Source organism: Dipteris shenzhenensis, chromosome 3, assembly GCF_047967505.1.
Source record: "Dipteris shenzhenensis isolate YYH24624 ecotype China chromosome 3, Dip_SZ_1.0, whole genome shotgun sequence".
NCBI classification, from domain to species: Eukaryota; Viridiplantae; Streptophyta; class Polypodiopsida; order Gleicheniales; family Dipteridaceae; genus Dipteris; species Dipteris shenzhenensis.
Window position 1 is genome coordinate 13168466 of NC_141598.1, and position 16221 is coordinate 13184686.

A 16221-nucleotide genomic window follows, 5' to 3' on the forward strand; every position below is an offset into this window, starting at 1 on the left:
TATGTGAAACAAACCATGGAGCAATAGTGTGAATGAGAGGGAGGGTAAAGGGAAGCCCTAATCTTTCACCTAACCATAATCCCCTTTAATCCTCCTCATTCCCCTACCTGCCTCCCCCCCGCCCCCCTCCTAGCCCCCTTCCCCCCTCCTAGCCCATGTGGCTCCCTTTTTTCGCCCTAATCTTTTTTAATCCTCCTCATTCCCTTGCCCCTTCACCCTCCCCCTTCACTTTAATCCTTTTGCATGGTGTTGTTATGACACACTTTAGAGCCTTGACAAGTGATTACAAAGATAAGTAAAACCACACTAAAAAACATGCTTGTTTTAGAGTCCACACTTGTTACCTTGGAATTACTGAAAACTTTCTCTATGTGGGGACCAGTTGGAAGAGCTGGGCTTGCATGAAGAGGAGCTGAGAGCACACAAAAGGCATTGAAAGGAAGTAGGAGGGTAAAGGAACCATAGGTGAGTGTTCAGCCTGCAGAGTGGCCAGATCTCTGTCCTAGTCTACATTGCAGCTCCTCCATCTCCGACCACTTGGCAACTTGCCGTTGGGCCGGGAAAACGAGTTGGGTAGCTGGCCGATTCATCTGTGTGAGCGAGGAAGGTGAGGAGGTGTTCTTAATTGGTGGGGAGGCGATGATGTGAAGAGACTAGTCCAAGCAAAGGGAGAAGTGGCTTGTGGGGGAAATGAAATAAAAGGTAAGGTTGGCAATGGGATACAAGGAGGTAAAAGAGGGAAGAAGAAGAAGAGCGAAATATATTATATAGAGCCAGGGCTCAAAGCTTCAATGGTTATGGCTATGGCTATGGCGCTCCAGATCCCTTTCCCTTCACAACAATTCCGAATTTGCCATCCTTAGCTCTTTCCTTTCCTCCCTTTTGCCCCTCCTTCCTTCCTTCCTTCCTTCCTTCCTTCCCCTCCTTCCTTGGTGATCATGCAGCGTGCTCCGTCGGCTTCCATGGACGTCTTCCTTTTGCCGGCGCAGTTGCTGTTTTTTTCGCACAACTGATTCGCGGGCCGCCGGTCAGTACTGCGGCTTCGTTCTTCTCTCCCGTTTTGTCGCGTGGGTCTTTCATCCTTTTACGTGATGATTGTACCCCAAGTCTGAGCGTTGCTTCTTTCATCTCCTTTTGGAATTCGCAAAGCGAATATAATTCTGCTGGTGGTAAAACCCGAAATTTAACATTTTCCTGTAAGTTTTATTTTATATCCATATGGATCAAGACAGTCGCTTATTTGTTCGTAATCATACCTGACGGCTGCTCTGTGTGTGTGTGTGTGTGTGTGTGTGTGTTGGAGAGAGAGAGAGAGAGAGAGAGAGAGAGACGTATTGCCAAGGTGAACTAAAAGAGAATTTTGTCGGCGGGCATACGGTATCCGCATTTTAAAAATCGCACCTGGTCATCATAAATAAATTCCATAGTGCCTTCAAGCGTTTAGGGTGTCAATCCTGCGGGAATTCCTTAAGGTTCTTTACGAGAGAGCGTCCAGCAACATTGTGGGGTCACTACAACATGGTACATCGACTATTTTACAATACCCTGATGCCAGAATGTTTAAAAATGCAGAGCGTTGTTCTGGGAAGGGATGAAAATTAAATGGGCTGAAACGACTTTTTAGCCGTGGGGCCACATCAGGTGGTATTTCATAATGACCTGGGAGAACAAGTGGTGGCATTGTGAGTGCTGTGCACCCAGTTTAGTAAACACAATTTGGTGGCAGAAGGAGATGGTCATCTCAAGGTTCTGCCCATGGGTGTCCAACCAAGCCGTGCATCTTGGGTGCTTACTTCGAGGTGACTTTGCTGCCTCTATAGAGTTCCATGCAGCAGCTCCCAGAAGTTTGAGGAGCCGTGCAGCTCTTGGAGGCTTGCTGTTGAAAAGGAATCTGGTTGTAGCCCGTGTCTCAAGAAGAGATGCCTGGGTAGCTATTAGCTCTGAGCATAGCAGGCCATACTCTTGTATGGAACTTGAGGCAGGTGACATGGGCCTGGCATCACCTCGTAGCCCATGCATCTTTAGAGACAGCTATACAGGGCCCTTATCCTGGCATCCAATCTGTCCACTTATGTATTGTTTTTCCAGAGTTGATGCACTTCTTTTGCAACTCATTCTGGTGTGAATAGAGGGGGGGGGATGGAGAGCCATCTCTTTTTCTTTCTTGCGGCCATGGCTTGAATGCTACCAGAGCGAGTTTGAGCTAACTTAGGAGCAACTGCTGTCACCTGTGTTCAGTCCAAAGACGACAGTCATGCTCTGCCTAGGACTGCTATGGCAGGGCAGCTATGTTGGAATAGATGGGTCAACTCCCCACATGCGAGCCTCAACACAGGAGGACAAGGGGGCCGAATAATTCTTGAACTTTACACCTTGCGTACCAGATGAATAGCATTATGAATTTTCCATTGGTCTGGCAATTGTAATCTGTATGCCACATCATTAATTGCATCTGTGACTCGGAAAGGGTGGTAGACAGTTTGGCATACACTCTCTCTTTGCCCTTAAGGTTATGAAGCCTGGCTTTCTTAAATTTCAAAAGTATCCAATCGCCCCTGTTGAGGTCTAGCTTCCTTCCATGCGTATTTGCAGTGTTCTTTTTTCTCTCCTGAGACCTCTCTATTGCTGTCCGCACTTGGCTGAATGTTGTTTGGAGTCTTTGGCATACTGATCAGCTGCAAATATCTCGTCTTTGGTCCTCAGGATTGATGGCAGAATCACTTTTCCATATATGACCTCCAATGGAGCTTTACTTGTGGACGTAAGAACTGTATTATTGTATGCAAACTTCACGAGTGTAAGGTAGTTTTCCCAATCTGATTTTTGGTCAGCCACGTAGCATTTCAAAAGATCTAGCATTGTTGAATTGCTACTTCACTTTGATCATCTGTTTGGGAATGGAAAGAAGAAGAAAAATTCTGATTCGTCCCCATATTATCAAATAAGGCTCTTCAGAATAGGCTGGTCATCCTGGGATCTTTGTCGCTAGCAATGGACTTATTCAGTGTTCTTTTTTTCCTCCTAAAGACTGCTGTCTGCATTGGCTGAATGCCGTTTGGAGTCTCTACCATACTGTTCAGCTGCAATATCTCGTCTTTGGTTCTCAAGATTGGTGGTAGAATCACTTTTCCATATATGACCTCAAACGGACCTTTACTTGTGGACGTACGAACTATATTATTGTATGCAAACTCCACTAGTGGAAGGTACTTTTCCCAATCTGATTTTTGGTCAGCCAGGTAGCATTTCGAAAGATCAGGCATTGTTGAATTGCTATTTCACTTGGACCATCTGTTTGGGAATGGAAAGAAGAAGAAAAATTCAGTTTCGTCCCCATATTATCAAATAAGGCTCTTCATAATAGGCTAGTCATCTTGGGGTCTTTGTCAACAATGGACTTAGGCATTCCATGGTGCGTGAAAATTTGAGCTAGGAAAACTTTAGCCATATGATTTGCCTGGATTGTCTTCCGTATTGGAATGAAATGAGCCTACTTGCTGAATCTGTCAATAACAGTCTATATCTCATCATTTCCAGTCTTTGATCATGACAAATAAAAAATGAAGTCCATTGCTATGCTTTCCCATGGTGACTGAGGCACAGGAAGAGGCATCAATAGGCCAGGTGCCTTCCATCTATCATACTTGACCTTTTGACAAGTAAGGCATTTTGTAACAACCTTGTGTATGTCTTTACACATGGCTGGACAATAAAATAACCTCCAAAGCTTGAGTAGTAGCTGCAATTCCCCTATGCTCAGCATATGGAGGTGCATGGCGTTCCTCTAAAATCTTTTGGCTCATATATCGGGTGATATATAGGCAACCATCCTTCATGAAATAGCCATCTTTTATGGAATTTTGACTTGTTGATTACCCCTCTTGCATTTGTTGCATTATCTCTCCAAAGTCTGGGTTGCTGACATACTGTTCTCTCATTTCTTCAAGATCCCTATGATAAGCAATGGTCACATTATTGACTGGGGTCCTCTAGACAAGGCATCGGCTACTCTATTCTAAGCTTCGAGTGTATGGACAATCTGAAAATGATACATTGACAGCATATTTGCCCATTTCATGTGCTTATCTGAGAGCTTAGTCTGTGTCAAGACGTATCCAATAGATAGTGCTTCCATGTATTAATGAATCATAGCTAGCAATTTTTTCTCAAAGATTCCCAGGTACTTCTCAGCATCATGTAGTCTCCAGCTTTCATAAGCCACTACATGGCCATCCTGATGGAGTGCAGCCCCAACACATTCGCTGCAAGCATCACAATCCACATCAAAAAACTTGTATAAATTGGGGACTACAAGAATTAGTTCTGTCGTCAACTTGCTTTTGAGTATTAAATGCTGTCTTTTGTGCCTCATGCCACCTGAAGGCTGCATTCTTTTTGGTCAAGTCTTGAAGTGGAGCAGCTATATCAGCAATATGCCTGATAAACCTTCTGTTGTACGAGAACAGACCCAGAAAGATGTGTGCTTCATGAACACTTTTTAGCTCAGGTCATTCTTAAATGGCTTGAATTTCGGCAAGATCCATTTGAATTTCATTCTTGGAAATGGTATGTCCCAAATAATGGATCTCTTTCATGAAAAATTCACTCTTCTTGCTATTGGCATAGAGCTGATGATTACGCAGCTCTTGAAAGACAATAATACAGTGTTCCTTGTGTTCTTCAGACTTGGAAAAGGCTATGATGTCATCAAAGAAGGTACTAGTGAAATGCTCGTAAGGACTGAAGATACGATCCATCATCCATAACTAAAGGCGCCTTCTCCCTCTTCAATACCCCTCCTATTTGTCAAAGTTTGCCAGTTTGGACCCACCAAAGGTGCCTCCCTTAAGTCTCCCACCATTGAGCATCCTAGGCCTTTGATCCATTCACCATCCACCTCCATCCAAAGGCCAAAACAATGAATTGATATTTGTAATGCAAGAAGCATGCCTCACCTTTTACATTCTCAGTGACATCTTTCCTTATTGGCGTTGTAGTGCTAGGATTCATATAAAAAATCCACATGGGCGGGCTCTTTGTATCATGTCCTGCACATGATAACAAGTTTTGAATTGAGGTGGTGAGTAGTTAGGGTATCAAAGAGAAGCCTTGCAAGATAAGGGTGCATCCCATGCCCAGTAGGAGGAAATCCATCTGCATAGTGGCCCCATGAAACATGAGATCGGCATCTAGGGCCTTGCCCAAGTCTTTAGTCTTAACACCTAGTCTAAGAGCTAAGTCCTTTGATATAAAATTATATGTTGCCCCTGGGTCAAACAAAATGAGTGCCTGCTAGTCTTTGAAGGCATAGCTCTCTCGCTTCAGGGTCACTAACTCATCCCAAAACATGCAGGACTCCTCCCGCCATTGGCCTCGGAGGTCCTTGTGGCTGTTTCTGCTCCTTTGAGAACGAAGGCCTCTCAGGGCACTGGGCAGCCACATGCCGCATCAGAAACAATTCCCCTCTTTGCAAAAAACAGCAATCTGTTCAGGTATAAACTGGGACTTGCCCTTGTAAGCTCAGTACCCCTCGGCTTCTTTGGCTGAAATCCCTTTTTCTCAGCCTTAGGGAACTCTTTCTTTTAGACATGGAAAAATCAGGTTGCCTTGCACATCCTCAAAACTACCTGGTTCTTGTCCTTGCCTCCGAAGATGGTAGAGTGGTAGGGTCTTGCATGTGCATATGATTGGCTGAGTGCATTATATTATGTATGCCTTTTAGACGTTGGGTATTAACCACAGCCTGTATCCTCGGATTGAGACCAGCCTTGTACCTCCTGAGTTGGGTTCTCTTGGAGATCTTTTTAAAGGGAGCGACCTGCAAATAGGCATCCCAAAACTTCTGATTATAGGCAGCCACTGTGTCCCTTGCATCCATATGCAAGCTCTCCCAACCAAGGAGGATATAGTCTCTGAATTGTTTGGGCATAAACTGTTTATAGATGGCTTTCTTGAAGACCCTTCCATTTCTTTGGCGCTGAGCCATCTATAGTTTTGGCATTCCACCATGCATTGGCTGTCTCTGTCAAATGCAAGCTGACCATGCTCTAGCTTGGGTGCTATGCCTTCTAGGTCCGTCTTTGTTATTTCCGTGGTACATGTGCCAATCCAAATAATGACACTAGGGTTTCTATCTCGTTTTATTTGGATACAAATTCTCTCGCAATTTGGAAGGCTCCAAAAAGTTTTCTATACCAAATGCGGCATCAAACTGCCTGATAAACTACATAGCCTTCTCTGTATGACCATACTGGCCATTAAAGGTGACAAATTTGACAGATTTACCACCTTCTTCAAACTCTTTAAGCTTACAGGCCTTTGCTGCAGCTCGCTTGTGCTTAATCACCCCTTTCTTTTTAGCCTTGGACACAAGTGACTCAGGAAGTAGATGAAGATGAAGAGGTAGAACTGGAAGAAGAGGAAGAAGGACTTGAGGATCTATAATGATACCTGGTCCTCTTCTTCTTCGAATGAGATCTCTCTTCATGATCATCTCTTTTCCTCTTTTTCTTGCCCTCATGGCGAGGCTTCTTACTCTTCCTGGATGCATCATCTGAGGAAGAAGAGAAGATGACTATTCCTGCTAATCTCCTTCTGGGTTGCTCCTTCCTTGGCCCTTCCTTTGGAAGGGGATGTTCTAATATGCAAAACAAAGGATCCCTTTTTGCCTGTTCTAGCTGCACAAGCAACTGCCTATAGGAGTTTTCTTTATCAGGCTGCATGCCTTCTTCTTGCCGGACCTTATCAGTGTCTTCAATCCCCTCATGAGTTGAACTAGCAGGATCCTGTGAGGTCATCAGTGCAACCCTGGTCTATAACTCGTCAGCCCAAATCACACAATCTTTTCAGTCCAAGTTGAAGAATGCCTCAACAAGAGGTATATTGCATCTTAGAGTTTGCTTTGGCAAAATTTCCCCCTCGTGCCAAAACTTTCTGTCTGCTCGTGCTCAAGGCATAATCTCCCAACTCTTCTTAGACACTAGAATCTCCCTGACTTAGCATTTTGGACCTGCCATTTTTGGGCAGTAAAGCACTCAGGTCTGCTGTCTTCTAGGACCCCCCCCTTCCCCCCCCAAAAAAAGGGCTTGTTGCAGGTGTGGGCCAAACCCTGACTGTGGTCTGATGCAACACATGGCCCCAACCTACAAGAGAATGTCAAAGTGTGATGATGGGGGTGTCCTTTGACAAAGATATCAGAGCCAGCTACGTCACCATAGATAAGAATTGATGATTAGCGCCCTTTTAGTTGAATTGCTGTACGATTTGCTACAATCATCAATAGATTTACTTTACTATGTTGGGTTACTAGACCACATCGCGAGCTTGCGTTCTTACCGATTAACTTTAGCGGGATTTTTTCCAGTGTGGCAACTTTTTTGCGTCTATATATATCTCTGGTAACGTATGTGCCTTAAACTCCAATCGCTAGTGCACAGCTCCAGCAATTGGTTCATCGGCTATTGCATATGTTTGGAACCCAATACCCACAATGACATGTTTGTACGCATAACCCGAATGACAGTCTGCCATGCACTTATGCAATCATATCTTTCCAAATCCTGTTGAGGATTGGCACAGTCTAGTGCTCGATCAATCGGTTCATTCCAGTTAACTCCACTTTTCCATTCCACCGCAAGCTATTCGCAGCTCCCATAGAGATACACAAACAAGCGTCAACGTTACACTCTTAGCCTTCTGACTCTTCATCCTAACTGCGCTTGTAGTTGATGGCCGGGAAGGGTCCAGACCATGGTAGGACCATGCTGTGTTGAAGAAAAGAGCAAGCCTTGCTCTGATACTAATACAATCCAATCTCCAACACAATTCACTGACGATGTTTGGTCACGTTTTACAATTCACCGGTAGAAATGATGACTAACTTCTTGCTCGGCTAGACCCCCCCCCCCCCCTCGGGTCAGATTTTACTTCACAATGAAAATTGTGAGTATAAGGCTCTCAGCTGTGGATTATAAGGCACAATATATTGATGAATAATACCCCGAGCTGCCAAAAAATTAGAGAATTCACAGGACATGTACCCCTCCCCCTCTGCTAGTGCGTAGGGTAAGGAGCTTGTTCCCAGATTCGTTTTCAGCCATGGCAAGCCAATGTCTAAAGCATGAGAACACATCAGATTTGGCCTTCATGCCATATATCCAAGTGAATCTGGTGTGGTCATCCACAAAGGTACAAAAGTAAAGGTAGCCCCCAAGAGATGCTGTCCGCATCGGCCCGCTCACATCACTATGCACAAGGTGAAGCTTCCTGGATGTACCAACTGTCCCATCCTTTTGAAATGAGAAACGGTGCATTTTGCCCAACAAGCATACCTCACAAACATGTTTAACTGGTGCATGCATGGGTGGGATACCATGTCCTGTGAATGCATGTTAACCAAGCTTCAGTAGTTGAGGTGACCCAACCTCGCATGCCATAAGTGTGAATCTGAAATTACAGATTCAGCCACCAAATTTGCCTCTATAGCAAGCTGTTTGTTATAAACATCAAGATGATATAGCTCAGAAGGAAGTGACCCAGTATGTCATGTGCATGGTGTACCTAGGGTTGGATAGCAGGTGAACGTGAGTTACGGGATAGCACAGGGCTGGATGGCTATATTTATCCGAGATTGCTACATATAGAGATTGATTCATATATAGTGCTCGCTTTATATGGAGGGAGGTATTCATAGCATTGTGCTATCTATAGCGGGTTTTCTTCTATATAGAGGGAGGGCCAGTGCTATTGTGTAGTTCAGTTGAGCGCTCCTCAATTGATGGATGGGACTTGGACCGAGGCCGGGACTCTGGCCATCTACATGGCGGATCATAGGTGGTGTATCGAAGGTCCTCTGGATGGGCTCATGTGGTATGGGACGCTTGGGTTAGATACGGGCCTATGGATGAGTCGAGCTGTAGCCCATGTGCTCAGGGGTGGTCGGGAGGATTGAGGCACCTGTGTTATGATTCTGGTTGGATTGAGGACGAGAGTCTAGGTCATTGATAGGGTCAGATCTTGCGGGGTCGTGCCATTTGGTATCAGAGCTGTCCTATCACAATTGAATCCAACGCGAGGTATGCATAAAAGATGTCCTCGAGGTACGTTTTTTGAGATTGCTCTTGCAAATCTGAATTTCCACTCATGTATGGGCTGAATTGTTGGTTGATGATGCACGCTTATGATTGGGAGAGTTGTGGAAGAAATAGACGTCCATAGGCTGTGTGCTCTCTCTCGGTTGCTATGTGTTTGGAAATCGAGACTCCCTGAGAAGGGTAGGTGATGAGAAGATTTGATGTTTCAGTAAGAGATATGAGCATGTGTTGTTTCTTACCTATAACTTCCCACGCTTGGGTTGTTGATGTGATTGGCTGTGTGGGGAAGAGTGGGCTGGTTAGGGAAAGAATTTGCTCTAGGTTCTCAAGGATGAGATTCCTACCCTAGAAACCTAGATTTGTTGTAGTTGGGAAGCGGGAGGAAAGAGAGGGTGTTCATAAGCTAGAGAAGGCTTGTCTAGGAGATTCGGGCATCAGAGACAGGGGCGATATGATTGGACCATTATAAAATTGGGAAAGGTCCAAGGAGGTGAGTCATCCTATCTTGACTGTGGGGATTCGGTTTCAATTTATGTGGAAATGGGTTTCGATTTGTGTGGAAATGAGGCCAAGGTTGTTACACCCAATTAAATGTATTGATATAATATGCACGCATGGAAGATACTATCTCCCACCTTGGGCGTGTGGGATGGGCCAGGTAGTGGGGGAATAATTGAAGTCATGTGATCAAGGATAGACACCTTCTATATCTGCTCTCATGGATCCTAAGAACTGGATGATCTTGTGATAGGAGCGGTTTACTGTGCACAAGTTTATACAGGATATATCTTGTTTTAAGAGATTTCGGATTGTATATTTCCGTAGTCTTTGGATCACATAGGATGTTATTCCTATGATGGTTGACTATATACATGTCTAGAATAGTACCATTGACTAGATATAGCCAACTGAATTTTTACTGATTATCCTCATGTAGGGGCATTTCGAGGATAGATCAAGGGACCATATCTTTGGTCAGAATTTTGCCCATTGATACTTCCATGAAGATTCTCCCATCATGAGTTATGAACGGATACCTAATTGTTATGCGATGGACAGTCTGTCATGTATTTGAACCCAAGAATTTGAATTACAAGGGTATTCCGTTGAGGGATTTTCTGAATACTAAGTAATTCAAGACATTAGGGTTGATAGAGTTGCAACCCAGAAATTGACCTTGAGGGGCTCAATTGATGGGGTTGTTTGAACAATGATTCCTTTATCTCAACCTAAGAATTTTGAGTTCAAGGGTATTCAGCATGATGAATATTTTTCGCGAATTCTGAGTTAGAACTCAATAGATAAGGTTGATAGAATCATTTACCTTCAGGTACGGATTTTACCATGCTTGTGTACGGATATGTCAACGGAACTAACTTTGTGGATTTAGGCGTTACTTAATTCCTTGAGGAGAATGCTCGATGATACGTAACCTTGTTGAGATTGAGAGATTTACTGTCCTTGGGTTGGTTATCAAAGCTTGTGGCTTTGGCCTTAGATTCTCTTTGATTTGAATCTCATGGAAAGTATAGCACACTCAAACTGATAGTCAGAGTATAGTTATTGGCATTGACTCATCTTCATAGAGAGTTTTCGGGCTTTTTGGTGAACTCAGGAGTGAGTTCTTAGAGGAAGGGGAGTATGTCATGTGCATGGTGTACCTAGGGTTGGATAGCAGGTGAACGTGGGTTACGGGATAGCATAGGGTTGGATGGCTATTTATAGCCGAGATTGCTATATATAGAGATTGATTCATATATAGTGCTCGCTTTATATGGAGCTATTCATAGCATTGTGCTATCTATAGTGGGTCTCCTTCTATATAGAGGGAGGGCCAGTGCTATTGTGTAGTTCAGTTGAGCTCTCCTCAACTGATGGATGGGGCTTGGACCCAGGCCAGGACTGTGGCCATCTACATGGAGGATCATAGGTGGTGTATCGAAGGTGCTTTGGACGGGCTCAGGTGGTATGGGACGCCTGGGTTAGATACGGGTCTATGGATGAGGGGGACGAGCATTTTCTGAGCGAAATCTTCCGAGCGTCCGAGCGAAGGAAAAAAAAAACTTCCAACTATGCATAAATATGGCAAAAATCGATCAGAAGAAAACATAGTTTCACTTAGAAATATGCAAAGTATTATAGCAATGCCTATTTTATACAAAAATCTTTAGGTGAATCTGTAGGAATGGTGAGAGCATAATGGGATGGCTTTTGAAGAAACCCACATGTAGAGTAGACTTCTCTATAAAAATTCCCTTATGATCCTTCTTACAACTTTTACTTAATAGGGGGTGACATTGAAAACCTTCTCTCAACCTATCTTCATGAAAGAGTTTCTTCAAAGAAAACTCATTGAAGCAAGCCATCCAGGTAGTTTCGCCAGCGAAACCCCTTTGAAGCAAGTCTCCCAAGGTAGTTTCGCTGGCGAAACTACCTTGGACAGCACTTTTAAAAGTGACATAACTTTCATATCCAATGTCCAAATATAGTCATTCAACCACTCAATTTGATCGGAACACCCCATTTGAGCACATCCATGGAGTTATATTTTGGAAAATCTTTCATATATAGTATTAAATATTACATGTATTTTATGAGAGTGATATATAAGCCCAAGTTAATACTTATTTATAGTAATTTAAACTTCTTTAGAAACATGTCCATAAATATGCTATAAAAACACTAACAAGATATTGCCATATGATATAAATGTGTTAATAAGTAATTATATATGCATAGTATTATTATATTGAGAGTGATTGTGAGGAATGTTTCTTAAAGGAATCAACACTTTTTTAAGGTAATAACAGGGGTACAAAGGGATGTCTCTAAATAAGAAAATTATGTTGTGTAAAAATGAATGAGTGACTAGTCTGTATATTTTTATGATAAAGGGATCTAGTTCTAGTGAAAATAAAAGTGTAAAAACCATGTTTCCTAAAGAAAAACATTTTAAAAATCTCTTGAAAAACACGCTCGGATAAACCTGCTCATACATTTTTGCTCGTAAAATTGACGCATCCATGGATGAGTCGAGCTTTAGCCACGGACTCGGGGGTGGTCGGGAGGTTCGAGGCACCTGCGTTATGATTCTAGTTGGATTGAGGACAAGATTCTAGGTCAGTGATAGGGTCAGATCTTGCGGGGTCGTGTCATTTAAGTACTATGCTTTCATCGTACCGGTTGTCATACATGGCACATCGATAACCATCAAAGAGAACTCGAAATCCATTCAAGGATAGGCTGCAATGGAGATGAGGTTCTTCTTGATACTTGGGACAAACAAAACGTCCATGAGCGTGACCGTATCACCTGAAACTGAAGTGACCTCGACCTGGCCAATCCCTTTCATGGGATATGATGTATTGTTGGCACATGTCACTGTGCCACCATGTGGAGCAGCCCCCAATGTTTGAAAGAGTGATCTGCAAGAAGTGATGTGCTTGGAAGCACCATTGTCGAAGCACCAATGTGACTTGGAATCTAAGACAGACAAGGATGTAGCATGCTTTTGTGGATGGTATTGGCATGTCACCGTGAAAGCCCACCCGTGGTGAGCAATGGTGGTTGCCTCATGACCATGATCGGGGGCAGCAGCAATAGTAGTGACAACAAATCCCTTTTGCTGTTTTTTGTTTTCAGAAGCGATGCGATTGCGACATTCAAAAATGTCATGTCCTAGCTTCTTGCAATAATTATAGCGTTTGCTGTTTTTCTTCTTTGCATCAGACGGGGTAGAATTAGATGAGTGTCTAGTAGTAGATGAGCCTCCAAAAGGCTTTGGTTTGCTGTAATTTTGCCCGTTCTTTCCCTTATTTTTGTGATTAGCGACAAAAGACCGATTTGCAACTTGAGAGACAGTGACTCTGCTCCTCCTGCAAGAAAAGGGAAACAAGCTGGTAGCCCATGGCAACCAACCTCAATGTAGTAGCAACCCCTTGGTAGGACTCATGAAGTCCATTAAGTGTCGTGGACACTACCTGAGCATCTAGAATAATTTTATCCACATTAATGAGCTGCTCTTGAAAATCCTTGATTTTTTTGATGTATGCATCCATGCTGTCCCCCTCTTCCATCTTGACATTCTCCGATTGCCTATGTAAGAGCGAACCTGGTAAAGGTTAGCCAAGATGTCCCACGCAGCCTTCGATGTGTTAGAAGACCGAATGTGAGGAATGATGTATCTCTTGACTGTAAAAGCAATGATAGAATGTGCTTGGGCATCTCTACCATCCCATCTGGCCTGGTCGGGTGTGGGAGGGGGGGCTGGAGTAGTAGTAGAAGAGTGAGTACATCGAGAGGTGGCTGTAACAGCTGCACTAGCTATAGAAGGAGCCGGAGTGGAAGGCACAAAGGAAGGTCGGAGGCCCGATCTTGAGACAATACCCCAAAATTTTTTGGCAAGGATGGCTGGGAATGGTGTGATGAATAGCAACAAGAGAGGTGGGAGGAATAGGTGATGTGCAGCAACAGGAGGTGCGGGTGAAAATATGCGATGGATGTGCAGCAGGCAGGAGAGGCTGAAGCGTTCGAAAATAAAATTGGGAAACCTACTCTGGAGATTTCTTACCCTTTCCCACGTTGAACTCTCTTCAGGTCTATCTTTCCACTTAACCATACATTCTTGGTATATGGTATGTCTTGTTCTTTTTTCTTGTCTATCTAAAATTCATTCTGGTTCGTGTGGTGAAGTAGCAAGTTCAATGAGAGCTCTTCTATAAATTAAGGGCCAGCCTTCTTCTAGGATTCATTCAGAGCTTGAGCTCCTAGTCCTCCCTAAACTCAAAAGCTAGGGTTGAGAATAGAAAAAGCTTTACAAGAATAAGAAAAGCTTGGAGAAAAAGCCAAAGCAGAAAAGTTAGACTCTAAATAGAATAAAGCTTAAATACTAGAAAATCAAGAAAATAAAATAATTTAACTTTTTATTTTATACCACTCTACCCATAGACAATAATTAATTAATCTAGGGGCCTAGGACTCAATTAACCCTTGAACTTAAATGGCTCAAATTTAGCTCTAGAAAACTCAGAATTCTACCAAATTGGAACTATCTTTTAGCTCTCGGAAAGCCCTAGAAAGTAGATACTCATGGACTGGTTTTTGAGACATTTCCAACTCACAAGACTATGTGATCTAGATCTGCCCCATTGACTAAGCATCATAGCCTAACACACCAAGGATCACCCCCAAAGCCATTGAAGGTATTAGGAGTAGCACAATCGGGTATGGAGAACCCTTGTGGATGTGCGAAGCGTCATTAGTCTCGTACGGCATGTTGGTAATTTAATACTAGGGGGAGGGTGATCTGGTAAGATAGTCATTTGATTCCTAACTTCACTGGTGTGAAGTCCACCATATACACTAGCTTCCAACATCCTGTCATTGGATGTGACTATGATGGATACCGAAGATCGATGGCCATGCTGAAGATGGCAAAGAGAGAGACCGTGCTGAAGACGGTATCAAAAGACCATATTGAAGATGGTAAACATAGGCCATACTGTAGATCACAGAGACATGCCATGCTGGAGATGGTAGAGTATAGACCGTATTGGAGATGGTAGATCACACTGAAGGTGATACAGCCGCACTGAAGGCGGTAAGAGCTTTGATGTCTGGAAAGGGTCACACTGAAGGTGACAAGTGCTATATTGGAGATAGCAATGCATGGTGATCAGGCATGTAAAGAGAGTACTCTGAACTGCCGATGAAGATGTGCACATGGTACTCACATGGTAGCAGAAGATGCCTGGACGGGATGTGAAATCCTGACACAAGAACTCACATAGAAGGATACACACGTGTGGTCAGTAAAAATGAAATCTCAAGAAAGTAAAAATAATGATAAAAAAACATAGCAGCGAGAAAGAGCCATGTTACAGTTTAGCATGCGCTAGTTGGGACTGTTGACAGCTGCAGCAGAAAATAATCACTGGATTCACTGTTACATGCATTTTATGGCCAGATATTAGCTTCATTTCCTCATTCTGTTGTTGTAATGCCTTGTTACAGCAGCAATGCAAATTTGAGGAAAAATTTCATTTGGGCAGGGTGGACTGTAACAATGGCCAATTTACTTAGTTAATTTTTGGCCTAATTAACCTTTAATTGGCTTTGTAAATAGTCCTACTTTTAGTAGGATGGTCTGCTACTGCCACGTGGCATCTTAGGACAGCCATCCCCTAAGCAAAATGGTAAGTTGATGTGTGCATGCCTATGCCTATAAAAGGGGCCTGCTGTACCTTGTACCCATAACTTTGAATAACATTTAATAACAGCCATTTCAGATGAGCCCTATTTGCTCTATGCTGAACTAGGAATCTATCTCCTAGACTGTTGCTTGTGCAGCACATCACAAGCCTATGGATGCCTTCATGGTTTCCAGGTATTTTTGGTGGTGATTGTGAACTTGGATTCTCGTGATTGTTGCTGTTAGACCCAATTGGGTGACCGACCCAGTCCGCTCAAAACGGTCGACTGGGGGTTGCTGTGGGAAATTCTGAGTTTATGTAGTCATCAAATCTTGGTTGACTTTTGTTGTCCCATTTCCCCATCATCTGCCTCTCATATCTCACCTGCCTCCCATTTTCTAATCCTTGTCTTACTATCATTGGAATATGTTACTGGCACAATCTTTTAACTGTCAAGTGTTCCTGTTTTCACTAAGAGGATTGGTAGCATGTTGTCTCCTTTCCACCATTAAAATCATTGCAATTCTCCCATTTTTATGTAGAGGAAGTTTTAATTCCCAATTAAACTCTCTGGTTTCTTGACTTGTAGCCATCTATACAAAAGGAGATGTTGTTTCTCTGGCCCATTGTCATATACATGGGTTTTGTTTCAGCCAAAAGATGTTGTTTCTCTGGCCCATTGTCATATACATGGGTTTTGTTTCAGCCAGTTACTGAGAGACTCTTTTCTTCCAACACACACACACACACACACACACACACAGTCCCCCCCTTTTCTCTCTCCCCCCCCCCCCCCCCCCAAACCACCCCCAACACACACACACACACACACACGTGTGTGTGTGTGAGGGGGGGGGGGGGGGGGGGCTGTGGAGGATTCATTTCATTCAGGAAAAGGGAATGTTACCACAGCATCAAGGTTCTTATCCTATTAATTG

The 16221-nt window shown here is 43.4% G+C and overlaps 1 protein-coding gene across 2 annotated transcripts in view; it reads left to right on the forward strand.

Moving 5' to 3' along the window:
• The first annotated feature begins 620 nt into the window (after nucleotides 1–620).
• LOC147903387 (uncharacterized) overlaps nucleotides 621–16221 on the forward strand; it is a 37395-nt gene continuing 21794 nt past the window's right edge. The window contains exon 1 of one of the 2 annotated variants that reach the window (XM_087373108.1): nucleotides 621–1027. Coding sequence is in view for 1 of the 2 variants with exons in the window: in XM_087373107.1 (XP_087229233.1) it covers nucleotides 3185–3206 (22 nt within the window). In the remaining variant the exon portion in view is untranslated. Of the gene's footprint in view, nucleotides 1028–3113; nucleotides 3207–16221 lie in introns of those variants that run through there. The other variant, XM_087373107.1, reaches the window with a different exon arrangement.